Here is a 27,966-nt window from a genome sequence, read left to right as displayed (position 1 = left end):
CAGCGACGCCAGCGACATTCTTCCTCTATAGTTTATTACCTCTATTATCAATTCTGATGTGGCCATGAATCATGACCACCCCTAACCCAACGTCTCCACTAGACAGAAATGTCTTGCCATTTTGCTGCCAGAAAGAGAAAACGTAACAGAAATGATCAACACCGCTGCTTTCCATGCAAACAGCGAGAGAACATTTCTGTCATGACACATCTGTCCAGCAAAATGGCAAGACATTTCTGTCTAGTGGAGACGTCGGGTAATGGAAACGTCAATCAGACCTGCCGGAGCTTGTTTTGAAACTAAACTGATGGAAATTTAAATTTTTATTTTGCAATCGTGTGATTATCAGTAGTGATTTACGAAAAAAGGGAACATATGATAAATTATAATGATATCCACGTTAATAATCAAAAATATGATGCATCAGCCATCAAGATACATACTTTCAGCACCCCAAGTCGTTCAGCCCGGTTCTAGAACTAATCGCCTGTTGCAGACCACTAGCTGGGTAAGTCATTAGCCTTAAATTTTATATTGGCTAGGTAAATGCTGAAGCACAAATAAAATGAAGAATCAGTGTCGCATTGAAGTAATGTATTATTTCAGAGAAACTATTCAGTAATCGATCAAAATACAAAGAGCTGTAAGGCAAGACGTTCCACCCACAGCCAGATCAAACAATATCCAGCAGTATTTTTCCGGAATGCCGTTCGACAGGTTTCAAGTGGCAATTTTCAAGGGAATAGCTTGAACCTGAATTTTGAACGGGTAGTTGAATCATCGGAAGAAAAACTATCTGTAAACCAATTTACTACTCGTACGCATAATTGCGGTGAGCTTCGGACTGCCCATGAAGGCCAAGAGGTGGCCATTTGTGGATGGTTGGAATTTTCCAGACTGAACAAGTTTTTCACGCTCCGAGATGGCTATGGTAGCACTCAGATATTCATTCCGGATGAATTGGCTAGCGAGGTAAACTTGAACGATATTCCCTTCGAAAGTATTTTGAGGGTGGAGGGAAAAGTGGTCAAACGTCCCAAAGGACAGGAAAATCCACGTTTAGCAACCGGAGGAATCGAAGTTGTACTTCGAAAGGTGGAAGTACTAAACGAAGCTAGAAGTAGATTGCCCATCGATCTTAAAGAGCACAACAAGGCTAAGGAAAACCTGCGTCTGGAGCATCGATACATCGATCTCAGGAGCCCACAGATGCAGCGTAGTTTGAGACTTCGATCACAGATTATCATGAAAATACGCGAATACATGATCAATCAGTGCGGATTTGTGGAAGTGGAAACTCCAACGCTTTTTAGAAGAACGCCAGGGGTAAGTTCGATAAGCAATATGGGTCACCGTTATGGTGTAGTGTTACATAGTGTTTAATAAACATTTCCACGGGTTTCAAATGTGCGGGTTTCTAAGGAGTTTCTTTGCTTTCAATACTAACTGCATATGTATTTTCCCTTACTTTTTCAGGGTGCGCAAGAGTTTGTAGTTCCTACGCGAAAACCAGGGCATTTCTATTCCTTGGTACAGAGTCCGCAGCAGTTCAAGCAGATGCTGATGTCCGGAGCCATCGATCGGTACTTCCAGATTGCACGCTGTTATCGGGACGAGGCAACGCGACCAGATCGTCAACCGGAATTCACCCAACTCGATATTGAGCTGTCCTTTACCGATCGGGACAAAATCATGAGCCTGTTAGAAGGTGTGCTTGCCAGTTCGTGGCCTTCCGCCGAGGAGCCATTGAAGGTTCCGTTCCAACGTATGACGTATGATGAGGCCATGACACGATACGGGGTAGACAAACCGGATACTAGGTTCGGTTTCGAACTGCAAGACATTGGAGGCCTAGTGAAGTTGAATTCGAACCTGTCGCTGGCGCATGGTGAGCAAGATTTTGGTGCTTTTGCAATCGTCGCTAAAAATCCTCTTAGCACGGCACCTTCATCGCTTAAGAAATCGTTAGAAGCAGTTTCGAAAGAGCACAAGAATTGCCGTTTCGTGTTGAGTGCGATAACAGATGTGAGTTTTAAACTAATTGCAAACATTGGTATCAATGTTATTTAATCGTTTGTACAATTTCAGAATTGGTTAACATCGTCAATTGTTAATTTATTAAGTGAAAATGTAGCTAAAAATCTTATGGACCACCTGTCGCTCCAAACTGGAGACTTACTTCTACTGGGATTAGGCAGTCGCTCAGATGCTGTAGGATTCATTTACTTAAATGTTTTAGTGCTAAACAAGCATACTTTCAATCTCTCCTTTTTAACAACAGCAAACCATGATGGGTCGTATCCGGCTCGCATTCTACGACAGTCTGGAGTCTCGAAAACTCGTCCCCACACGCTCCCCGACCGATCAGAACCTTCTGTGGGTGTACGACTTTCCTATGTTCGCGCCCAACGAGGAAACCGGCCAGCTGGAAAGTGTCCATCATCCGTTTACGGCTCCCCATCCGGAGGATTTGCAGAAACTGCGCGCGAAAACAGACCTACATTCGATCCGTTCGCAATCGTTCGATCTGGTTTGGAACGGAGTGGAGATTGGCGGTGGATCGGTTCGAATCCATAACGGTACGCTGCAAAAGATGGTTCTGGACGAGGTCCTGCAGATCGAGCATGCTCATCTCCAGCATTTATTGGATGCATTAGAATGCGGATGTCCGCCGCATGGTGGCTTTGCGGTAGGACTCGATCGGTACATTGCACTTCTGTGTAATGCACAATCGATTCGAGATGTTATTGCTTTTCCAAAGTCATCCGAAGGAAAGGATCCGCTTTCGAAGGCACCCGTGCCGATAAGTGAAGAGGAGAAGAAATTGTATCATATTGTGACGGTTGATGAGAGTTAACAACGTTTTGTCAAAGCATTTGTGTGACAATTATTACTAGTCTCTTAATACGGTATTGAATTAAGACAATTATTTATCAGTTTAAATTTGGAGTGTTTTGAATGATCCGAATTATTCAAAGTGTTGCTGATAACCGTGGTCGCAGTCGGCGCTGCATTGCTGAGTTCGATTCAGTTGCAATTTTGCAGTTGCTGACCACCCCAGATTGGGGAAGTGTTCACACACCTTCAAAGTGTGATTGCGGCGCAGGACCACGTTGGATAAATAAAAGATGATTCACAAATGAAAAGATGATTCGAGGTAAATGTACACTTTTATCACTCATTTTAGGCGTCCCAATAGAGTGTGATAGTCCTATTTGGGGTGTAATCTGCAATATTAAAGTGACGGCGTTTCGTTTTGACTTTTGTAGTGTAATAGAGTATAATGTTCTCTAGTAAAACACTGTTCCGGTCTAGTAAACTGTTCCGGTGAGTTACGCAAAATTCACAAAATATATCAACTTTTACATTTTTATACGCCTCCAACGTTTTATCGTGAACCGGTTGCTGCAAATGCAGTACAGCTGATCATATGTATTCGGTATATTTATCAGAAATGCTCGATAAGTCAAGGCCTATGACGTTTATTGCCATAAGTGTGCGCTATCTTCTTCACTGAGATATTATTCGGTATGTGTGTATTTCAATCATGCGTTGGAAAAATATTGTAATTTTGCAAGTTAACTTTATTCCTAAACTCGGCTTTTAGAACACAAGCTGCTACTGATATACTGAGCGTATGACATGTTTTCTATGGATAGGAACGACGATCATAGAGAATGGGGTTTTTTCTTTATGTGTATGATCATCGCTTCCTGAGTTGCGATGGGAATCTCGGTTGCTTTGCATTGTTCGACAGAAAAAGTGGAAAGTGACGCGTGTTTGGGACAGTTGCGATGGCGTCTCGGTCGCGTTGCATTGTTCGGCGTAAGCAACGAAAAGTGACGCGTGTTTGGGACAGGTGCACATTGTCCTTCCTCGAGAAGTGATGAAAATGGATGCACACTTGGTAGCCAACAGTGTTGCAGAAAATTGAAGAAGTCAATGAGTGGTTGTGGTCATTCGTAGACATGGAACTGGGTGAGATCATTCCGATTTTTTTCTTTACGTCCTAGAAGGAGTTGGGGTAATTTAGTAAGTCATTGTAATGCGTTTTCACGAGGACTCCTGGAGTCTGATAATTTCTGCAAATTAATCTTGTAGCTCTGATGCTGACCTAATATGGAAGCGATAAAAATAATTGCAGCATAAAATAAACATTTAGAAAGCCCTTCTGTTCAGAATGGGGTATGGGCGCGTTCTGCCAACTTGGTCGAGGCGGATTTCTTGTGTGAACAAGTTTCATACGGACATTCAAAAGTGCCTAAACGAAAGATGTTGCTTGTGAGGATCACTTGAAGATCGGATGGAAGATCATATTTTTTTTTGCGTTCGTCTACCTATTTGTTGTTTTTTTTATGCTCGTGTATTTAAGATTTTATCTTCTACAGAGTTTGATGATCGCTGTTAGACAGCAGGCCTGCAGAGATAATTTTCTAATCTGCATCCGTTGAACCATTCTGAATGGCCGTCGTGAAAGTATCACAAACCACTAATAATACTTTTTTCTATATTTTTCATGTGCACCAAATCCAACGTCGGAGCATTCAGTCGGATACCACGATATCGAATTAATCAAGCTAAGTACATTTGATTTCTTTTATCATCATATATTGAAGGGTTATGAAAGCTATTTAGTGACGATTGTTATCAACTTTTTTGGAACACGTCTTTGATTTGTTGTTTTGGATTTATTTTCTGTATTGTTTGGTTGATATTGACAAATATTTAAACAATATGCAGTAATTAATACTATTGATTTTCACTCACATAGTTTTTGAAACTCGAATAACATTCTCATTTTTAATATTAATGTTTGCGTGATTGTTTTGTAAGTAAATGTTTCGAATGCCTACAATGATATTATTTGGAAACTTCATAATGCTTACTATCATTCAAATTTTCGAAATCATATGAACAATCTGTACTGGGTAGGAAAGTGTAGCATATAATGGTGCTGAGTTACAGAACTAACGTGTGATCGATAATTACTTGGACGTATTTTTGACGCCAATGCAGCTTGACATGACAAAAACTTCTTTTACTAGCTGGACAACGTAATTTGTAATGGAAAAAGCAGACATCTTCTCAAAGCTATCATTAGAAACCCATAACATATTAAAATCATTGTCTATCATTGTGTGTAGGTGGCTACCAACATAGGTGCTAGCGCAGCAAAAGTTGTTGTCTTCATTTGGTATTTAAACGCTATATAGGGTATGTGTGCCATCATCAATCTCATGCTCCCATCTTCATCCTATTCGAAAACAAGCGATTGAAGGGCCCATATAGCCGAGGCGGTAAACGCACGGGTATTCAGCATGACCATGCTGAGGGTGACGGGTTCGATTCCCGGTCGGTCCAGGATCTTTTCGTAAAGGAAATTTCCTTGACTTCCTTGGGCATAGAGTATCTTCGTGCCTGCCACACGATATACACATGCAAAATGGTCATTGGCAGAGGAAGCTCTCAGTTAATAACTGTGGAAGTGCTCATAGAACACTAAGCTGAGAAGCAGGCTTTGTCCCAGTGAGGACGTTACGCCAAGAAGAGAGAGAGAGAGAGAAAACAAGCGATTACGGCACCGATTGATTCCGTTCTTTTTGTTTTCATTGGTGCTCACTTCTAACAAAAAAATACAAAAATAAGAAACAAAACAAACAGCGCTTCAATCCTTTGTTTTTCGTAGGATGAAAATGGGAGCCACATGCTTAAGAAGGGAACCAATACCCTAGATAAGTACAGTTGTCAACATAGACTGTGCTGACTGATTTGTGCTATATGCTATTTCCAAGAAGTAATTTTCTAAGTGAACCGCTCTGAAAAGGCTGAAAACAACGAACGGAAAAGCGTTGCGCGAAGTGGTGGGGGGGGGGGGGGGGTGGTTGAGCGGTTGTAGAAAACAACATTACCATTTTGGTGCGGTGGTGGTATGACAGCGCGACAGACAGTGGATAAACTTATTTAGTGCTTCAGATTCAGTTGGTTTAAATTCCTATGAAAATAGCTATATAGACTTGACATTACTGAGGGTTGACATGACTAAGGGTGGACATGACTAAGGGCTGATATATCTACTGGAGAAAATGCTAAATTTTTATAAAAACTACATAGTCACAATGTAAAAACTAGTGTTAAAGTGGGCAACATAGCCTACTCGTCTAAACATTGGTCTTTGTAGAGATCAAATTTGAATAACAGGTTCAGCCTTGACAAATAAGCTGTCACGCAGCTCCAACTGAAAACTCTTAAAACATTGTTGAGGCAATTGCACCGAGAAAAATTTCTACTCAATGACTGAGTTGGCCTTACTCAGAAATCGAGAAATCCTTTGTTTTGATACTCAGTTTGGGCTAAAAGTGGGACAACCCATTGGCAATAGGTTGTCCCACTTTTAACGAAAACTGAGTAAGAAAACAAAGGATTTTTCGATTTCTGAGTAAGACCAACTCAGCCACTGAGTAGAAATTTTTCCCTGTGTGGTAAAATTACCTCAATGGCCGTCGATCACAGGTAACGCATGGGACTGCTCTTAAACACATAATTTGTAAAGAGCTCATTTTATTTATTTAGTATTACATCAAATACAAGATAAAACTGAATCAACAATATTTCTCCATAATACACGGTTCGTGGCTGCCGCTCTCCATCCTCGGTCGCGCCCGATGCTCGCCAAGTCACGCTCCACCTGGTCCGCCCATCGTGCTCTCTGCGCTCCACGCTTTCTTGTGCCAACCGGATCAGTTGCAAACACCAGCTTTGCAGGGTTGTTGTCCGGCATTCTTGCAACATGCCTTGCCCACCGTATCCTTCGGGCTTTGGTCACCTTCTGGATGCTGGGTTCGCCGTAAAGTGCAGCGAGCTCGTGGTTCATCCTTCTCCGCCACACATCGTTCTCCTGCACACTGCCGAAGATCGTTCTTAGCACGCGTCGCTGGAAAACTCCGAGTGCTTGTAGGTTCTCCTCGAGCATGGTCCATGTCTCGTGCCCGTAGAGGATTACCGGTCTTATTAGCGTTTTGTACATGGCGCATATAGCCGAGGCAGGAAACGCACGGGTATTCAGCATGACCATGCTGAGGGTGACGGGTTCGATTCCCGGTCGGTCCAGGATCTTTTCGTAAAGGAAATTTCTTTGACTTCCTTGGGCATAGAGTATCTTCGTGCCTGCCACACGATATACGCATGCAAAATGGTCATTGGCAGAGGAAGCTCTCAGTTAATAACTGTGGAAGTGCTCATAGAACACTAAGCTGAGAAGCAGGCTTTGTCCCAATGAGGACGTTACGCCAAGAAGAAGAAGAAGAAGAAGAAGAAGAAGAAGAACATGGCGCATTTGGTGCGTGGGTGAATCTTTTTCGACCGCAGTTTCTTCTGGAGCCCGTAGTAGGCCCGACTTCCGCTGATGATGCGCCTCCGAATTTCACGGCTCACGTTGTTGTCAGCCGTCAGTAAGGATTCGAGGTAGATGAATTCCTCCACCACCTCGAAAGTATCCCCGTCTATCATAACATTACTACCCAGACGGATCCGGTCGTTTTCGGTTCCGCCTACCAGCATGTACTTTGTTTTTGAGGCATTCACCACCAGTCCGACCTTTGCTGCTTCGCGTTTCAGGCGGGTGTACAGCTCTGCCACCGTTCCAAATAATATCCATGTCGTCCGCAAAGCACACACATTGTCCGGATTTTGTGAAAATCGTACCCCGGCTGTTGAGCCCGGCTCGTCGCATCACACCTTCCAGAGCGATGATGAAGAGTAGGCAGTCCCCGGCGTCCATCACCTTGTCGCAGTCCCCGGCGAGATTCGAATGAACTGGATAGTTCACCCGAAACCCTTACGCAGTTTTGCACACCGTCCATCGTTGCTTTAATCAGTCTAGTCAGCTTCCCAGGAAAGCCGTGAAGAGCTATTAAATCTTCAAAGTTTATTCTCCGTATACTTTAAGTTCAATACGACGGGCTTGGTGGTCTAGTGGCTACCGCTTCTGATTCGTATTCAGAAGGTCATGGGTTCAATCCCTGGCTCGTCCCCTTCATCCTACTTTGTATCTTTCTATCCACTTCCTCTCTCTCTCTCTCTTCTCTACATATACAACTCATGTATATTCATATGTTCATAGCCATCGCTAGAGCCAGAAACGAATTGGAAAAAAGTCGTTTCCCTCCCTTCCAATTTCCACTCACTGCACAGTGTATATAACGCCTACAAGTTATGCGTGCTGTGCCGCTTTACCTTATTCACCTCATTCACCACACAATCTATCACCTTACGAACACTATAAATAATCCCCTATCCATGGATCGCATCACCGACCCAACGGTGACTCCCAGATCTCCCATCCTTTCCGTCTAACAAATACCCCAGTCCGTGCTGGTTGTGGGGATGCAGAGGTGCTCTCGGTCTTTAGTAGCAACAACCAGCACACTCTAACATTCCTCTCCCTTCCCAACTGACTGACTATAAGGACGTGGCCGGCGCCGTTATTGATCCAAAAATGTATGAGTTGCTAGAATTGCACTTTGAGAATAAGTGGAATGTCCCAGCCCTTATTCATTTGGATCTCAGTGCAATTGGTACCAGCTCAAATCAATCACGGAGTAGCAACCATTGACATGTATAGTCAGATTTGATCGTTTTTTGATCGTTGATCGTAGCGCGCGACTGTTTTCGTGAGTCGGTGGGTTTTTTCGGTAGGGACTTGGGGACGCGAATTATGAATGCGGAATCAGAAGCGCGCGACAATTTTCGTGGGTAGGTTTTCATGGTAAAGTAAACGATCAATGCGCTGACGCGTTTAATATTGAACGATCGTTGACGTATGTGTATTACCCTTATTGTGTGGGGTGGTCATCGCAACGATCGCAACCAAATAAATCATAATCGTGATGAAGACCGTGGCGTGCATCTAGAGGATCGCATCACTTACCAAAGGTGGTTCCAAGATCCACACCTTACCCTATCCTACTAACAAATACTCCTTCCCCAGACAACTGTGGGGATGCTGTGGATTCCATGGTTTCTAGTAACTACGGTTGTCGAACTACAGGGGATACTCAAAATAACTGGGACAGGTAAAATTTTCACTTTTCAAAAAATTTTCAACTCGCTGTAACTTTTCGAAAAGGGCATCAAATATTCTCAAGAAGTAAAGAATTTTAAGTTTAGTCACATGTTTTTAATAACTTATTTTATAAGTCATAAATGATCAAAATTTCATTGCATTCGATTCATTGAATCCGGAGATATAACCGCTCAAAGTTGGCTATCGAATAATTATACCTTTTTCTAGAATCTTTTTAACTTCGTGTAAAATAGCCCGATCTTTTCCAAATTTTGTCCACTGATACACAACTAGTTGATGAACTTACAGCAAGTTGAACATTTTTTGAAAAGTGAAAATTTTACCTGTCCCAGTTATTTTGAGTTTCCCCTGTAACATTCCTTCCCTTTCCCGATGACCGTAAGGACGTGGCCGGCGCCGTTATTGACTCTCAAATATTGAACTCTCGAATTGTTCATATTGACATTGTGTAGCTAGTCCCAAGCAGCAAAATATGTATAAACCACCAAACAAAAATGGTAATTTTGGGTATTACACGAACGATTTATAAAAAAAATAAACTGAAGGGAACTTCAAACCACGAGGTCTGCCCATTCTAAATAAAATGGTCAACGATTTCGATTTTTACAATTTTTTTTTTTATTATAAAAATAATAAACGTACAAAGAAAAAAGTTTACCACGAAAATGCAAGAATAGACTTGTGATGTATGGCTTTTTGACACGTATTTTTGTGCATCAGTGAGTGATGTGTAATCGAAATATATCTAATTTGGTCTAATCGATATGCTTCGTTGGTTCGTCTCTTTATTCAGTAGTACACCTTACGTAGAGGAACATAGTTCCACGTATAAGTAGGTCGGTAGCTGCATTACGCCAGGACGTCGTTGTAGTGCGTAATCACATAGTCATGGTAGTACATCATGATTGCCAACGGCTGACCCAGGATGATCGATGCCCACACAACGATGTTGCCACACCGAGCTCCGTACTGCTTTTCCATGAATTTCGAAACGAAAGAGAGCGGAATCTGCGCCATCATGCCCATGAAGGCCCAGATCTTGAACGTCTTGAGCGGTACGCTCACCAGGTACTCGTGGAAGAAGGCACTGATGAAGAACACGAACACCGACGCAGAAATTCTCGAATAGCCCATCTCCACGACCGGAATGTACAGGTGACGGACGCACCATCTGGAACAAGAGATTTGGGGTTTTAGTTAGGCAGTTTTTTTTTGGTATTTAGTCTGCTTATGCGTACTTGTGAACAGGCATATTCCAAGTTCTCCAGAACGTATCGATATTATTGGCATTCCACCAGTCACTATAAAAGTTACGGTCGGAAAAATGCAGCAGCTCTCCCATCAGGTTTAGGAAAGAATGGAAAGTTAGGTAGAAGAAGCACAGCCACATCAGATGGTTTGGAATCTGTAAAGCAGATGAGGTTGTCAAGTTATGGGCCCATACTTTGAACATAAGTCGACTTCAGAGTTATAGTTTTGATGAAAATTTATATGTTTATGTGAAGAGTCGAAGTCGACGAAGTTTATGAATATGCTGATCATACCGCCAATTTGAGTAATCGCTCGGTCATCTTGGTTAGGTCCATGTTGGAGAACGGGACCAAAGAGTTCTTCACCGAGGGTATCATCCACTGCTGGAACAATCCCATAACAATATGAACTCCGATAACCACTTCGAGAATCCGTTTGATTAGGAAACGCTTCCGGATACGCGAGGTACGTGGGAAGTTCAGTTCATAGCACAAAGTTGGCGCCAACAGGAAGTAGAACAGGTCTTTCAGGTGCAGATTGTCCGGGTAGTGTACCAGCTTGGGTACTTTGTCTTTCTCAGCACCCGATGCCACGCCGTTTCCGTTGACGGCACGTCCTGATTGGTCATTCTCTAACGATATGAGTAAATTATGGGGAACAAATTTCAAATTAATTATACTTAATTATCGATGTGTGTTGGCGATTAGTTCGGCGTGCCGCCAGATTAGAGTTCTTGATTACTGGAATACTTACGCAGCTGAGCGATGGAAATACTCTGCCGACGACCGGATCGCTTCTTGCTTTGCTTGTATTGAGTGCGACACCACAGGTTCACCTGAACGTAACTCCACATCTTTAGGAACAAGATGCAGTACACGAAGCAAACCGTCATAGCGCCAACTGGAAATTGTAATTACTAGTTAGGTGTGTGTGAACTAACGACAGTCAACGTGAACGCTACAGCTCGTTTTCAAGTGCAAGGTTGCTGGGTCATTCGCATTGTTCGATTAAGCAATACCACAAAGTGTGATTAACTTCCTACATAGCTAAATAATACATCACTTACCCAGACTGAATGCTTGCCCTTTGACATGAATCACCACCATGGGAATAAGCACCAGCACTAGAATGTTAACCACGTGCACCACCATGCCGGCACTTTCCATGATCACTTCGGACGCCAAACCTTTCTCTACCATCAAACATATCACTATAGGAACTATTGAATCTGTAAAACACAATATGTTTCAATTATCCATCAATTTAAATTACCTCAATCTTCAACTTACACAAAACCAACAGCAACGAAGGATGTCCCTGGCCCTCGTTTCTCCCCGTGAGCACCACGAACCACTGAACCGGATCCACTCGGATACCGTATCTAGCAAGATCGTAAACTATCGTTAAAAACTTCACATAATCGGGCGGAAGTAAATTTGCTACGTACTTGATAAAATTTTCCAAAACTAGCCGAAAGCCTCCCATCGTGAGCAGCAGAAAGCCCCAATTGACTAGGCCGGTGAAATTGTCGAAGCCCGAGCTCCAGGAGAATAGCGAATCCCGCGGTCGGTGGCATCTGGAATAGAAGGAATCGCCGATAATGGGTTAGCTTCGTGGAAGGATGGTTTGTCGCATGTATAGGGGTTAAACTGCAAAAGCAAAACATGCTTTTTTCTGGAGCCAACATGGTCATTAGAATTGGAGTACAAGTGATACAATAAATCATGGTTGATAATTCCTATTTAAGTAAAAAAAAAAGAAATATGATGTCAACGAGCATTGGTTGTCATTCGTCAATTGTCTCTTGAATCAAGAAAACGATGAATATACACAGTAGTAAGGCTTTCACCTAGCGCGTAGCACAGAGGATCTAGTGATTTGCGACCAGCACCAGCCAAATTAAATTGGTTCTATCTGATCGATTCTAATCGCCTCGGTTCCCAATTCATAAATAATAAAAATGCGTGTGTAGAACAGTGCACTGCAAATACAGTAAATATGGGTGTTGGCATAATCTCGAGAAAAGACGGAGGTTCTCCTACGATACTATGTAAATGGGAAGTGTATATGATAATATGTCAATCAAAAGGTGGAAGCAAAACTTCGACGAACATCTGAACACTGGCACGTAGGTGTTTGACAGTATTAAATCAACTATCTTTTGAGCGAAATTAACCCGTTAACGCCTAAGGTGTCTGACAATTTAAATTTTCTTTTTTTATTACTGATAAGTTCCAATGAAATAATCATGATTTCTCGAAAAAGTGGAAGTCTATGGTGTAGTTACGAAAAAAAAACTTCAATATAAGTCCTCAACAACTGATTATTTTCTCATGTTCCATTTCAGCTCAACATTCTGAACTGTGAAGATATTAGACACACTTAACGAGTGAGAATTACTCAAAAAGAATAAAAAAAAGACTGTCAAGATTACTTTATGGTTTACTACAGAAATGTCTATCTACCTCACTAAATTCTTACTTTTTGATTACGCTCGCACTCTAATCTGATCTAAATAAAACCTTTTCATTCTGTAAGACAATGATACTAATTGTCTGTGTAGGGAGGAATAAATAAAAGAATTTCATGAAGAAATCTCAGATGAAAGCCCAGAAAGAGTTCTGGAGCAATTCCTGATGTATTAAGAATAATCCTTCAAAAATTCCTGAAAAGAATCTCGAGAGAAAAAATCTCAGGAGGAATCAATGAAAGAATCCCGGTATGAATTCCTGATGAAATACCAAAAATATCTCTGAAGGAGTCCTGCAAGAGAAATTTTTGGCAAAAAGGAATCGCAGGAAAAACCCATGAAGAAAATTACTGCCGCATTGCGATGTTCTGTTGGACAACCGTTTATGATTCGCTCATCCGTCCGCCGCGAGGATAGTTTAGATCTTCCAGGTAAGATGTTGGTATATGTCTTACTAAAGTTAGTGATGCTGCGCGTCCAATTAGATCGAAACACTGTTCCAGAACTTGCGAAAAAGCACTGCTACTGACTAGGATACTGGCTTCCACAAAACGCAAAAAGTATCACCGAAATTGGCTTCCATCTTGCTGCAACTCCATTGCGATGCTCTGTTGGACAACCGTTCATGGTCAGCTTATCCGTCAGTCGAGAGATTAGTCCAACTGTTCCAGAACCTGTTATAAAAAAAAAAAAACATTGCTACTGGCTTCCATCTTGCTGTTACTCTATCGCGACGTGCTGTGAATAACGTCCACGGCCCACTCTTCCGTCGGTCGAGAGGATAAATCAATTCTTCCTGGTAAGATGCTGGTATATGTCTGACCGAAGTTAGCGATGCTGCGCGCCGAATCAGATCGAAGTACTTGTACAGAACTTATGGAAAAACACTGCTTGTTATTTCCACAATGTGCGAAAAGTTCCACCGAAATTGGCCTCCGTGTTGCGGCACCTCCATTGCGATGCGCTGTTGGATGACCGTCCTGATCCGCTTATCCGTCGGCCGGGAGGATAGTTCAGCTCTTCCAGGTAAGTGATGTGATGTAAGTGATGCTGCGCGCCTAATTAGAACGAAAAACTATTCCAGAACTTGTGATACACCGCTACTGCTTAAAAAAAGCGATAAGGATCAATGAAAGAATCCTGGAAAGAACCCCGAAAGTATCCCAGGAAGAATTGCCGAAGGTAAAAAATAACCGAAGACATCCCCAAATGAATCTCGGAAGAAATTATTGAAAAAAATCGCGAGAGGATTCTCTGAAATAATGCAGGGAGGAAATCCTTGATGGAATCCCTTGAGAATTCCCAAGTAACCAAAAGCTCAGATAAGAGGGTACTTTATAAATTAAGCAGCTAATTCGAGGCTGCTCTTTAGCCTTCTAAGCAGCTTCATTTTTAAGTAATTTTGAAACTTCAAAGTTCACATAAGGTAGCTGGATCTGACAGGCTTCTGACAGAACTTTGTTAAAATTCATGCAGAAACAAAAATGTATTTTTCAGAATCATAAACCTGTTTATGGTATAGTGATTTATGTCTGTAATTGCTTCAGATTATTATATTTTCACGCACGTCGCTCCCCTATGTAGACTTGATCCTCCTGCGTGATAGCTTGCTGACTTACTGTTGCGCTGCTGAAGACACTTTACAATGTCAAGCTAATTTCACTACTGTATAAGTTTAGACTGGGTCAACAAAGTCGATTTTTCGGAACAAAGCTTTTTCGATTCATTTTAGCGTCCAAAGCAACTGTGCAAAATTTGGGAGCGATTGGTTGCTTCCCCGTATTCCGCATTGCGATTGAAATTTGTATGGAATTTAGTATGGGAAAACGTGCTTTTTTGCATTTTCCTCATAAATTGAAATTTTTCGTCTAAATAGATCTAACTAATGACGTTAAAGTATAGCCTAGGATATGCCGAAAAACTTTGCCGAAGACCGCGAAGTGATCCGACACTTGTGAAAAAAGTTATAACGTGCAGATTGCCCAGTGGTGCTTAACATTTAACATGTAATGGAATAACATCAATAATAAAATCTCAATTTTTGGCCTAAGTTACCAGGCGAACAACTTTTTTCACAAGCGTCGGATCACTTCGCGGTCTTCGGCAAAGTTTTTTGGCATATCCTAGGCTATACTTTAACGTCATTAGTTACATAGCATTAGACAAAAGAATTCAACTTACGAGTAGAATGCAAAAAAGTACATTTTCCCATACTAACTTCCATACAAATTTCAATTGCAATGCGGAATACAAGGACACAACCAATCGCTCCCAAATTTTGCACAGTTGTTTTGGACGCTAATATAGATTGAAAAAGCTTTGTTCCAGGTTGACACGATCAAATTCAAAGTTTCTCCATACAACGTTGACCCACTCTAATAAGTAAGCAAAACAAGCTGCCGACAGAATATCGATTCAAGTCAGACTTCACCCGTTGTACTCAATCGTAACTTTGACAATGTGGTAGAGCGTAGGGCTCTCAAGCAGCGACTATTGGTTTGAATCCGGTGGGCGACATATTTTTTCGTATAAGCCTAGTATTTATTGATTTGATAACTCGAAATTTATCTTTTATTCATTTAAGTTTAAACAGTTAAGTATTTTCTGCAAAAAATGATATTTAACCTTCATTGAAACACAATGCTATTGAACTGAACTTCTATGAACTTGAAAGTTCCGACAAAGCTCCGCAAAGCATCTTAAGCAGCTTTAAAGTTCCGCGAAGTTCAGATAAAGTTCTGAATGGAACTTTCTGGCTGCTTAAGAGGCTACAATGAGCCTTGCCGAAACTTGTGTCCGAAGTTCCAGCAAGGCTCATCGTTAGCCTCTCAACCATTCGGAACTTTTTCTGAACTTGAAAGTGCATTTTGCCATGGGAAGCGAAACTTTTGGTTACTTGGGTTCCTTCTCGAAAACCTAGGACAGTTTTGTAAAAAAAAACGGGAGAAATTCTCAAAATCATCCCTGAAAGAATCTTGCGAGGAATACCTGAAAGAATGCCGGAAGAAATCCCGGGAAAATCAATGAAGGACTCCTGAATCCCTAAAAAAATCAACGAAGGACTCGCAGAAGGAATTCCGGGAGAAAACTCTAAAGGGAATAATCCTTAAAAGATTCCCTGAATAAATATTACGAGGATTCCCTGAAGAAAGCCCGGAAAAATCAATTATAAAATTCCGGCAGGTATCAATGAAGGAATCCTAGGAAGAATTCCTGAAGGAATTTGAGAAGAAGGAATCCTGAGAGACAATCCAGGAAAAATCCTAGAGAATACCTGATGGGATCTCGAAAAAAATCTATGAAAGAACCCCGAGGGAATCCTGGGTGAGTTACTAAAGAAATCACCAATGGAATCTCAGTAGGAATCTCTGAAGCAATCCTCGCGTTAATCCTTGAAGATGACTCAGAAGAAACATTTAAAAGAAACCATAGAAGGAATCGTGGGTGGAGTCGCTGTGAGAAATCCGGAAAAATTTCCTGAAAAAAAACATCATGGAGAAATTCCTGAAAGAATCTGTCCGGAGGAATCAGCACTTGATTTTCGGGAGGCACTTCAAGATGAAACCTGGTAGAAATCTTAGGAGAAATCAATGAAAAATAATCAAGAATAGTTACTGAATATGTTCACACATAATTTCCTGTGGCAGGGTTTGTATCTACATCAAGATATTCGTCAAACATTTTGAACAAACTTTTCAGTACAAAACGCCTTTTGTCGAAAACATGCAAAAACCCAATTGCTTCAAATTGGAGAAAAGTTATAGCAGAAAAATCCCCAAAATAGAGGCCCTGTCGAGATGGTTCCACTTTCCTACTATATCACCAAGTTTCTAATTAAAGATCATTTGAACAGAAGATTCACATACGTATGAATCGCCGAGGATACCAACTTTGAATTTAAAACCATGGACACAAATTGGCTTTATTCTGGAATCTTCCGCGGATTTGCGGAGCACCGTTTTTTAGAACCGTTGAACGGATTTGGATGAAAATGCATCACGCTAATTGTTAAGTGGTTGTCAATAGCGTGATGCATTTTAATCCAAATCCGTTCAACGGTTCTAAAAAACGGTGCTCTAAAAATTTTTAATGGCGTTCGCTTCATATGCGGATGGTCATGGGTTTGATTCCCAACCCCGGCACTTGCAATTTTTCGTCAGTTGCTCTTCCCCCGAGAGCGGCTGACACTGACCCTCTTCTGAGCCCCGTGGCTCAAACGGACCCGGATACCTGGACATCGGCGAACCGCTACTCATAATGGACCCCCAATCGGACTGAAAAGGAACAACGACCATCCATCATCCTTGTGCTCATCCTTCTACCATGTATAGAGTAGAAAAGTGAAAGCAGCAGAAAGGCAACCAGTTCGATAAAGTAGAATAAAATATACATCTAGGCGCTGTACAAAAAATGTAAGTGCAGCTGTGAATTGAATTCGCTCACGTAGTGCCCTAGTGGACAATAGAGCTGTAATTAGGTTAAGCGATTAAGAATAAAAAAAAAAAATTAACAATGTACTCCAAATACCTTGTCCTTAAGGAATTCCTTCTGGGATTTCTCCAGCAATGCCTTCTGGTATTTCTTAAGAAGTTTCTTTTGAAAATTTAGAGGCATCAACAGGACGAACACACGAGGGATCAACTGGAGGAATCCCAGAAGAAAATTCAGAATAAACTAAAAAATAACTCTTTGAAATCTAACAGAAAAGTGAATCTAACAGAAAAGGAATTTCAAATGAAAATTCTGGAGAAATCCTACAAGAAATTAATGAAAAAACCTTAGTACTGAATCTAGGAGAAATTCTAGTAAAAATTAAGTAAACATTTCAAAGAATAATTCTTTGAAGAGCAGACGAATACCGCATAGTGGTAATTCCCTTAAATTAATAAAAAAAAAACTCCTTGAAAAATCTCATAGAGATCTTCTGGAGGAATCACAGAAGGCATTCTGGAGGGATCCCAGAACTAGTGCTGCAATTTTTCGACAGGCCTTTATGATAACGATATTTTGCTTTTTTAATTTTCTCCGTTTTGGTTTTCCTGTCATTTTGTTTTCCGATCAGCAACACGGATACTCACACTAGCACTAGGTTGTCCCAAAATTGCACATGGTCGAAAAGCTTGGGGGCTCACCCTGCAAATGATAGCTAAGGGTGCTAGAAACAAACTTTTGTATGACGGAAACTTTCAGAAATGACGTTTAGAGGTCGCCCCGGCGAGATTTTTGAAAATTTTTTTATTACCCACTATTTTTATATTGTTTACAGATTGATATGAATTCAAACTTCTTGGGAAAAATAATAAACGACATGTTTTGCAGGTAACTTTTTGATACTGAATTTTTGAATTTACCAAAATTTGTCATTTTTTGATATACTGCGCATTTTACCCATCATAAAAAGAATCTGAACCTAATGCTAATTTAAAACAATTTCCATAAAAAGATAGGAAATTTTATGAGGAAAAACTTTGCTGAAGACAGCATGGTGTTTTTTCTATCCGTTTTAGAGTTATTCTTTACTATTTGGTGAAATTTGAATTTTTAGGTATTTTTCTAAAAATGCCACATATGAACTTCCCAAAACACATACAAAGAAAAAAATCACGTATGCTCAACAAGTTTTTGTCTTGATTGTGTTTAGGAATTATGGTGATATCATTTGTATTTTTATGAAATTTATTACGGAAATGGCCATTTTTCAAAAATCTCGCCGGGCGACCTCTAAACGTCATTTCTGAAAGTTTCCGTCATACAAAAGTTTAATTCTAACACCCTTTTAACTATCATTTGCAGGGTGAGCCCCCAAGCTTTTTGACCATTTGTAATTTTGGGACAACCTAACTAGCACGCAGCGAGCTGAAAGCGAGAGCTGACAGGGCTGATTTTCCAATCAATTTTCTATAGTTGAGTGTTTTCACCCGTGGTAGCGTATAGGGCACTCACTCTCACAAGCCACCGCTTGAGACGAATGGCCTTTCAGCATGAGTAGTGTGTGGATGATTGGGAATTGATCTTGTTGGGTGGCTCACAGGACTGCACAGAACAAAAAAAAGCTGACAAATCCTACAAGGACTTTCCGGAGGAATGTTATTAAAAAGTTCAGGAGAAATCACTTAAAGAATTCCTTGGTGATTCTCAGACGGACTTCCTGGAAGAATTTAAGTTGAAATATCACCAAGAAAACCAGGATTGCCTTAAAGTCCCAGAAGTAGCTAAAACAAAAATAAATAAAATAAACACCAAAAGTTACTTATGTAATTGCAGAAGAATCTCCTTGAAAAATCCTGAGGAAAACTAATTGAGAATTTTTGTGGTGGCTCACATTGGAGTAAATCACATCAAAACCTGATCATAAGTGGAAAAACTCAAAATGAAGTAATTGGGTTTTCCGTTGTGTTTTTGCCAAGTGTAGTTATCGTGTAATCACAGACAAACAGACGTAACACTTTGAACAGTTTTCGATTCAAATCATAGTCACGGAAACATATTCGCCCAATGCTAAAAGGACTATGTTTGGCCGACCACCTACTAGGTGGCGGTAGTGAGCAAACGTCAAACTCGAACAAAAACGACGCGAGCGCCACGATTGGGCAGTTGGCCAACTATCAAATTTTGAAAAAGACCGGTAAATCGGTGTACGATGGGATTTATCAGAGTGTTACGTCTGTTTGTCTGTGGTGTAATCGTTTGACAGCTAAACAGTGTACAAATGTTTTGTTTACGCTTATCAGAAGAGGTTAAGTGAAGCTGAAGTTAAGCCGTTTTCTTTGATATAACTCACAGCGCGTGCTAGTTTTGACCGTACAAAGTGAATGAAATTGATAGTCAATCAATTCAACAATGCAGTTTGTTAAAGAAGGTTAATGTTGTTATTCTGTTAATTTGAAACCCAAACGAATTGACGTTGAATTTACATACAATATATGGCCGGGGTTCTGCTAAACCGAACTAAGCGCCAAAATGTTTATTCCGAGATAATTAAGTTTAAAGTTCAAAAACTCACAAATAAACAACAGCTAAGATAATTTGAAACTTTTTCGCACACATGTAACTTACAAGCCTTTATAAATCATCAGAGATGAAGAATACATGTAGAATATTTGAAATCATTGATATAATTACATTTGATTTCTCAGTACTTTGCACTCAGTTCACTCTGGCTGAACAAAAACATTAGTTCAGTGTGGCTGACTATGTTTCTTTGTTTCAGAGAAAACCAGTCGGATTGTGAAAAAAATCTCGATTTTTCATCGTCTGAAGTTGAAGTAATTATCACTCACAATCCTTAACATGAATCAGAGAGGACGCGTATAGTACTGTAGCACGGAGGTCTCAAGATAGTTTGAAATATGAACGGCGGAAGCCCTCCCAGCTCAGCAATTGCCACCCATGTTTTTTTTTTTCATAGGCCATGCATTGTGCTGGCACAGAGCAAGAGTGATTATGTCAAATGATGTCCTTGCATGTCCTGACGTCCTGAGGTGTAAAAGTGGAGCAATTTGTGTACTTCAAATTTATGCTGGTCGAAGAAAACCATGAAAATGTTCTGCCAAAGTGAACCAAGACAAAACAAATTTCAAAAATACGAAGAGATTCGAACTTGGATCATTTGAGTGATAACCAAGCGCGTTACCTCTAGGTCATTTTAACTAGCTGAAGGTCAGTCGTTAAGTCAGCATCAAGTTCTAAACATTCTTGTAAAGGATGGTTTTCGTGAAAACGCCATTTTTCGATCAGCCAAAGCGAACCAAGTGTTTGATTTTTTTCAATCTTCATTATTCTTATTATCCTTGTTGTTCAATGACGGCTCCTGTGTTAAAGTATCAGTATAACGTGTATCGACATAACGCAGGTATTTGAAACCAGTTGATTTTTGAATTGTTGAGAATAAATTGATTTTTAAATGCAGTGGATTCGGTTCACTCTGGCTGAATGTGATTTGGAAAAACGGCGATCAGGTTCATCGACATATAATTAGATCCTCCAACACCCGTATTTCTAATTACGTGTTCAATTCTCTCACAGATTGCTACTATGAGTCGGTTAGAATTTATAAATCTGACGGCGATGAGGAAAACTTGAAATGTTCATCATCTAGATCAATACTAAAATATTTCGCTGATTCTATGAAATGGTTTACAGTTCACTCTGGCTGGGTGCAATTTCATTTTTTGTATGTTCTGCCATACAGAAATTGTGAATTTACTCCACGAAGAGCTGTAAGAGTTACTGGATTTTTACACTGAAGGTAGATCATCATATTCTTCATCCAAAGGTTAAGAAAAATCATTTTTTTAAAAAATGGTCTTTGGTTCGGTTTAGCAGAACCCCGACCAATGAAAATATTGAAAAAACTATTTGATGGAATCCTTTACCGTACATTCAAAATGAAATAAGTTGATTTTCCGGCTGTTTCCGGAAAATCTGCGTTTAGTGTATGATAAAACTATTGTTCCTCTTTCAAATGCAGAAAGAAAACCTTCCGGGTGTTTCCGATTTCAAAAGTTGCAACACTTTGAAAAAATCGTGATAATTATATTATTATATGATATTATTTGCCTTTAAACACTATTTGCCCCTCTGAACGTATTTTTGCTGAAAACTAGAACTCAACAGCTTTCAAGCATAAAAAAGAAGTTTAAAATCGGTCAACTGGTTCAAAAGTTGTGATTTTTTGAAAAAAATTAGTTTCGAAAAATCTTGACTTTTACAATCATAAAATGGGTCACCCTAATTACGAAATAAAAAAAAATACGAAAACTATGAAATACGTTTCATTACTAATTTGGATTGCATTTGGGTTGTGAAAATGCGTCAAAATAATTTTGATCAGTTTTGATGTACTAGGTGCTCCACTGTGTGGCTGCTGGGGTTTAAGGTGGTATCTCTGATAAAACTTTTGAAAAAAAAAAATCTTCATGAATTTCTGAAGAAAAAAAAAAAACAATAGAATTACCTCATATGATTTTTGGGCTATTTTCAATATAATCGTTTCTGGAAGTCAAAAACGTTCTTCGAAGGAAATTGTATACAGGAGAATGTCTATAGAAAATTCCTAGACTATTTTTTGAGGAAGCATGATTTGAAAGTTTTCAGGAGACCTGCTTATATTTATGCTTATAAATCCCCTCATTCTTTTTTTTTCCTTCATGGCGTAACACAGACAAACAGACGTAACACTTTGAACAGTTTTCGATTCAAATCATAGTCACGGAAACATATTCGCCCAATGCTAAAAGGACTATGTTTGGCCGACCACCTACTAGATGGCGGTAGTGAGCAAACGTCAAACTCGAACAAAAACGACGCGAGCGCCACGATTGGGCAGTTGGCCAACTATCAAATTTTGAAAAAGACCGGTAAATCGGTGTACGATGGGATTTATCAGAGTGTTACGTCTGTTTGTCTGTGGCGTAACGTTCTTATTGGGACAAAGCCTGCATCTCAGCTTAGTGTTCTATGAGCACTTACACAGTTATTAACTGAGAGCTTCCTCTGCCAATGATCATTTTGCATGCGTATATCGTGTGGCAGGCACGAAGATACTTTATGCCCAAGTAAGTCAAGGAAATTTCCTTTACGAAAAGATCCTGGACCGACCGGGAATCGAACCCGTCACCCTCAGCATGGTCATGCTGAATACCGGTGCGTTTACCGCCTCGGCTATATGGGCCCTATAATATGTTATAGGTTAATGTAATGTTAATAATATATAACACGCAGAAAAATAACACATATTTGAATCAAATTTAAAGAGACTTTGTTTCAAAGTCGCGAGGTTTGTTGAATCAAAAATATATTTCTTTGTTTTCAATATTGGAGAATGCATAATGCCAATATGAGCAAGGTGATTCAGTTTTACCTTCAGATTTTCAAGAGCAGATTTGGTCGTGAACGTTAACTCGCTTATCAATATAGCATATTATAGCAGTATCCGTGTTCGATTATCGCTCGCGTTTTTTTTATTTCGCTTTCACTTTCAAACAAAAACATTTTGTTTTTGAATCTAAGTCCATGGATATTTGTTTCAAAAAAATATAGTCTTTGAAATTGCAAAATTACTTACTTTCAAAGCAATAATGTGATAGATTCAAAGTCAACAAGTATTTGAAACTACAATCAGTGCCGCGTAGGCTTGATTGTTAAAGCAATGAAAATAATGCTTTGAAACAAATACCAAATGTATTTGATTCAAAGCAAAATGGTATTAAGCCGTGGTTCAATGGTTTATTTTCTTTGATTCAAAGCACTTTATTTTTGAGTTTAAAATATTTTTTTCTGCGTGAATATGTTAATAATTAATAATATGTTATAAATGTTCTGTAAAAACTCCTGCGATTCCGAGAAAAATCCTTACTAAAACATCAGAATGCTGTCTAATTATCGCAGAACTAACGCCAGCTACGTCAATCAAAATTACCAATATTCGTTATTCTGAATTTGAAAAAAAATATTGAAGATGCGGAGGGTGTCAGTTAAATTCAGGAACTTGCGAACCCTTCTTTTTATACCACCCAATTAATTATGTAATCAGCAGCACTCCATTTGGGTGAATCACGTTGTTTTGAGTATATATTCCAATGTCGCTTTCTGATAATCATTCAACCTAACGATGACACGGCAGAGAATCCATGCCGGCCCCGAGTGACTTCACAAAATTAATCACACCAATCGGGGCGGCACGGCGCATAGCACTTGCAGACAGAATTGCATCGGTGGTCCCCGCGTATTGTGTACACATTACACCCATTACAGATACAAATACCGATTGGTGCATGGCGGTGGCATTCTTTCTGTCACTTAACGAACTCGAAGCGACTGAAAGAAATGCACAAAGTAGCACTGCTGATAAGATGTATGTAGACGGCAGTCAGCAGGGGAACAGTAAGATATGAGGGCGTCGCTTGTAGTTTACCACACGTGGTTTGACCATCTTGAGAACAGAGCTAGGATCAGAGTCTTGTTAGAAATGGAAATTGTGCTGCGTGCAGGAAAACTTCATAAATTTACAAAAAAGAAATATAAACTTGAAACATTGAAAAAATATGAACCAATAGTGTTTTCTTTGGAATATAAAAAGTAATAAATATGCAAAAGCAAAAATAAATATAAATGTAAAAAGCAATACAACATATTTTCAAGTAATGAATGTCATCCATTTAATTAAGAGTTTTATGCAATTCAGTATCATAATCTATATTTTATTTAACTCATTTTGATATTATAATAACCAATTTTTCTGAACTGGTTCATTATGCAACTGAAATGAGTTGCATAATGAAAAATAGTTGTATAATGTTCATAATGCAACTCATTTGAGTTGCATTATGAATATTATGCAACTCAAATGGGTTGCATTATGAAAAAATCATTGCATAAAATTTTGTATGGAACTCGTTGCAAAACTCGATTTTTTCAGCACTCTTTGTATTTATCCAACTCGGCAAGCCTCGTTTGATAAATGTACAACTCGTGCTGAAAAAATCAACTTTTTGCAACTCGTTACATAAATAACTATTATCATACTACATAACCCATACTACCATAAACCCAATGGATGAAATGAATTTTCTAATGTGTTTTGTTCTTATGTCATTAATTGCTTAGTTTTCAAAGCTTGTAGGACATTTTACTTATTTTTATGATAGTTCGGTCCGAAATTAAGTATTTTTGAATACTTTGTCATAGGGTCTTTGAAAAACTGTTTTTCATATTTGCTTTCTATGTGTATACTCACGGTTTATCCGGTTGTGATTTTCGCTGGTTCGATTCCTTTTTGGTGATTTCTTCGGCTCGGGTCACGCTTTGCGTTCGCCGGTAGCGAACTTTGCTTTCGTCTGTATCGTGAGACATCCTCGCGAGTTCTGACTCAGCTGCTGCAGGTACTGTGGTTTCTTTGTCGATGCTTTGGTATGCGTTTCCTGTGTGGGATAGTAGGGGTAGCAACATGCAACTGTTTAGGATCACAATCGGTATTGTTTTTGTTTGGCTACAATTCAATTAAGGAATGGATCAAGCAGGTCGGCTGGAGACACTGTTAATCTTTTTACTGATGGTTTAAAATGCATAGATAAAATCAGAGGGAAGCCCACATGTGCGTGGTGATAAGATAACGATCATGTTAGAAACGCCTTTGGCTCTGAACTGAACAGCGACAGAATCGTAAACTAATCTGTTGCAACCGTCTCATGGCAACTCACGCGTTCACAACCGGCACTGGCCGGCATGATTAGATTAGATAATATGATAAACCGTTTACGATGTTTTTTGTTTCGGCAGAACCGTCTTTTGTTTCCTCTACCACGTTTGGGCAGAATAAGCGTGCAATCAAGCGTCGTTATTGTGTCGTCAAACACAGGAAAGCTTCAATTTCCAACTGTCCAAAAGTAGGTATGCCACCGAAAGGGGTACTGCTCCATATAGACTGTACAGAACAAATAAGTGAAAGTGATCGCATTCGCAACGGTCACAATTCAGTTCACTGACTGTCTGCCCAAGTTCAGGGTCTTTTGTTTGCAATGCGGTGTCATTTTCGTTGCGTGTTGCCTGGTCGTTTGTTTATATGGCACAGATACTCAGGCTTATGCGATATAAATAGCCTGGAAAATGGACATAACGATTCCTGTTTATTTGGGTTATGATTTTTGTTCTTCATTCAGATAAAACGAAACAAATTGTGATTCATTTGGTGAAGTAAAGGTCAGAATCGTATGGAAAGGAAAAGACTTCTATATTTGACTTGTTCTTCAAGTTTGACATTTTTAACCCTTTGGGGCTACATATGACCCCTCCCAAATTTGGCTGTATAAAGTAATCCACTCGATAAAAGTGAACTCTGTCTTCGGAAAAGTTATTGCAAACCTAATATACTATTAGAAAAAATATGAATTATTGATTTGGAGACATCATTGATATCCTAGAACATCCTGAACACCAGGAAGTTAGGAAGAAACAAAATAATGGATCTTGTAATGGATACATGAGTGACGTTTAATGCTAACTTTCAATATGGTTTACTTGCATTCATTTTTTAATTGAAAATAACGTAATTTTTAGCCTTGGGCTAGTTCATATAAGGACCACGGCAGTACTTCTCTTACGTAGGAAGAACTAACATTTTTGTGAGTATGTCGGGAATGGGATTCCATCACAGATCCTCGACGTGATAGACACGAGCTTTAACAATCACTCCAGGTCCACTCCACAAAATTCGTACACATTTGCATAGCTTTCTTTATCAATATGGATCAGTTTTTCACACCTTGGGATGTTCTAGGTGTTCCAAACTGCTCTAAAATTAAGTCCTTCAAACTTACAAGAGTATATTTGTTCGTTTTAACAACAAATTGTTATTTACGAAATCTGGCTGTAATCCGGCTGTAATGCCGTAATAACGGAAGCCACTCATTGACAGAATCGTCCAAACTGTCTTGGAGCTTAGGACTTGATATCCATAGCCATTACAATAATTATATTACAGCATATTACGCACATAAACATATTCAACTGTTATATATAATTCTTCTGGAATTGTATGAACCATTCCAAAATTTATTTGACATGTTCCAGATCAACCAAACTACTCCGAGAAGCCGAACTTCAGATTTACTCATGTAACAGTAGTCATATCCGCTTTACAGAGTAATGTTGCAAAATCAACTAAAATTGCAGAAGTTACTTGAAGACTGATATAAATTAAAATATATAATGGGATATTCCAGACTTTCCTGGCGTTTAGTTGTTGATATCTTCAGCCGTCACATTAGTGACTTTAGCTATGAACTGTACACCACATATTCTTCTTTCTTTGGGGATCTACGTTTCCACTGGAATATGGCCTGCTTCTCTTCAACTTAATGTTCTTGAGCACTTGCACAGTTATTACTTGAAGGGCTCTCTTAACCTGCCGTGGCAGGGATTTGTATATTGTGAGCAGTGCTGAAATAGTTATTTATGTAACGAGTTGCAAAAAGTTGATTTTTTCAGCACGAGTCGTACATTTATCCAACGAGGCTTGCCGAGTTGGATAAATACGAAGAGTGCTGAAAAAATGGAGTTTTGCAACGAGTTCCATACAAAATTTTATGCAATGATTTTTTCATAATGCAACCCATTTGAGTTGCATAATGTTCATAATGCAACTCAAATGGGTTGCATTATGAACATTATACAACTATTTTTCATTATGCAACTCATTTCAGTTGCATAATGAACCAGTTCGGAAAAATTGGCCATTATTATACCAAAATGAGTTATATAAAATAGAAATTACGATACTGAATTGCATAAAATTCATTTCGTCGAATCTGAATTCAATCACCTACAGCTCATTTTAGAAGCTGAACCTGAGAATATGGTATATGAAAAACTTGTGCGGCTAGACCAGTTCTGCAAGAAAGTCATGGAAAACCCGTTATTTTTCGAAAATTTAAGGTACATGTCACGGACTACCTTCGAAAAATGCCAATGATATTCGCGGTGAATATCATTTGGCATTTTTGAAAGGTAGTACGTGACATTTACCTTAAATATTCGAAAAATAGCGGTTTTTCCGTGACTTTCTTGCAGAACTGTTCTAGCCGCACAAGTTTTTCATATACCATATTCTCAGGTTCAGCTTCTAAAATGAGCTGTAGGTGGTTGAATCCATATATGACAAAATGAAATTTTCAGCACTGATTGTGAGCCAAGTACAATGATAAACTACATATGCTCAAGGAAATCGAGGAAAAGTGCCCGACTGAAATGGGAATCGAATCCGTCGTATACGGATTTGCGATACAAAGCCTTATTCACAAGGCAAACTGGAGACTCCATCATGCCATCATCACATATCCAACTATTATCTATGACCCCCTTGAGATTGTATGAAGTTCTTTTCAATCAAACTACTCTGAAAATCAGAACATCAAGTCTACACTCTCAACAGTACTGTAACATGTTCTTGAACCATCTAACCAATACCAAAATTTGATATTTGAAGATCAATCAAATAATTCAATGCATTTGGTTAGATCTTACCAAGAGCTAAATGATGACGATGTTCCAGGAGTAAATTTGAGATATTATTTTCTGTACTTTCACCTCTTATCTCGAACAAATACATATCTTTTTTTGATCTTTGTATCAAAATACGATATTATTGAGTTTTTTTCTTCTGCTC

General features: G+C 39.5%; 2 protein-coding genes across 2 annotated transcripts in view; one reads left to right on the top strand and one right to left on the bottom strand.

The window, feature by feature from the left end:
- Positions 1-240: 240 nt before the first annotated feature.
- LOC109621903 (aspartate--tRNA ligase, mitochondrial) lies at positions 241-3,146 on the top strand. The gene is made up of 5 exons (XM_020076099.3): positions 241-508; positions 607-1,326; positions 1,477-2,025; positions 2,089-2,211; positions 2,282-3,146. Exons 1-5 carry the CDS (start codon positions 389-391, stop codon positions 2,855-2,857), a joined length of 2,088 nt encoding a protein of 695 aa, XP_019931658.3. The 5' UTR covers positions 241-388; the 3' UTR covers positions 2,858-3,146.
- A 6,530-nt stretch (positions 3,147-9,676) lies between these two features.
- The window catches only part of LOC109418063 (diacylglycerol O-acyltransferase 1), a 22,788-nt gene continuing 4,498 nt past the window's right edge, over positions 9,677-27,966 (bottom strand). Inside the window, exons 2-9 of the mRNA XM_019692235.3 lie at positions 24,541-24,724; positions 11,781-11,909; positions 11,623-11,714; positions 11,400-11,561; positions 11,087-11,233; positions 10,627-10,964; positions 10,321-10,487; positions 9,677-10,253 (exon numbers count right to left, since the gene is read on the bottom strand). Coding sequence (XP_019547780.1) covers positions 9,932-10,253; positions 10,321-10,487; positions 10,627-10,964; positions 11,087-11,233; positions 11,400-11,561; positions 11,623-11,714; positions 11,781-11,909; positions 24,541-24,656 — 1,473 coding nt within the window. The 5' untranslated portion in view covers positions 24,657-24,724 and the 3' untranslated portion in view covers positions 9,677-9,931. The remainder of the gene's footprint in view (positions 10,254-10,320; positions 10,488-10,626; positions 10,965-11,086; positions 11,234-11,399; positions 11,562-11,622; positions 11,715-11,780; positions 11,910-24,540; positions 24,725-27,966) is intronic.

This window comes from Aedes albopictus, chromosome 2 (genome assembly GCF_035046485.1).
Source record: "Aedes albopictus strain Foshan chromosome 2, AalbF5, whole genome shotgun sequence".
In the NCBI taxonomy this organism is placed as follows: Eukaryota; Metazoa; Arthropoda; class Insecta; order Diptera; family Culicidae; genus Aedes; species Aedes albopictus.
This window is presented reverse-complemented; position numbering and strand designations above follow the sequence as displayed.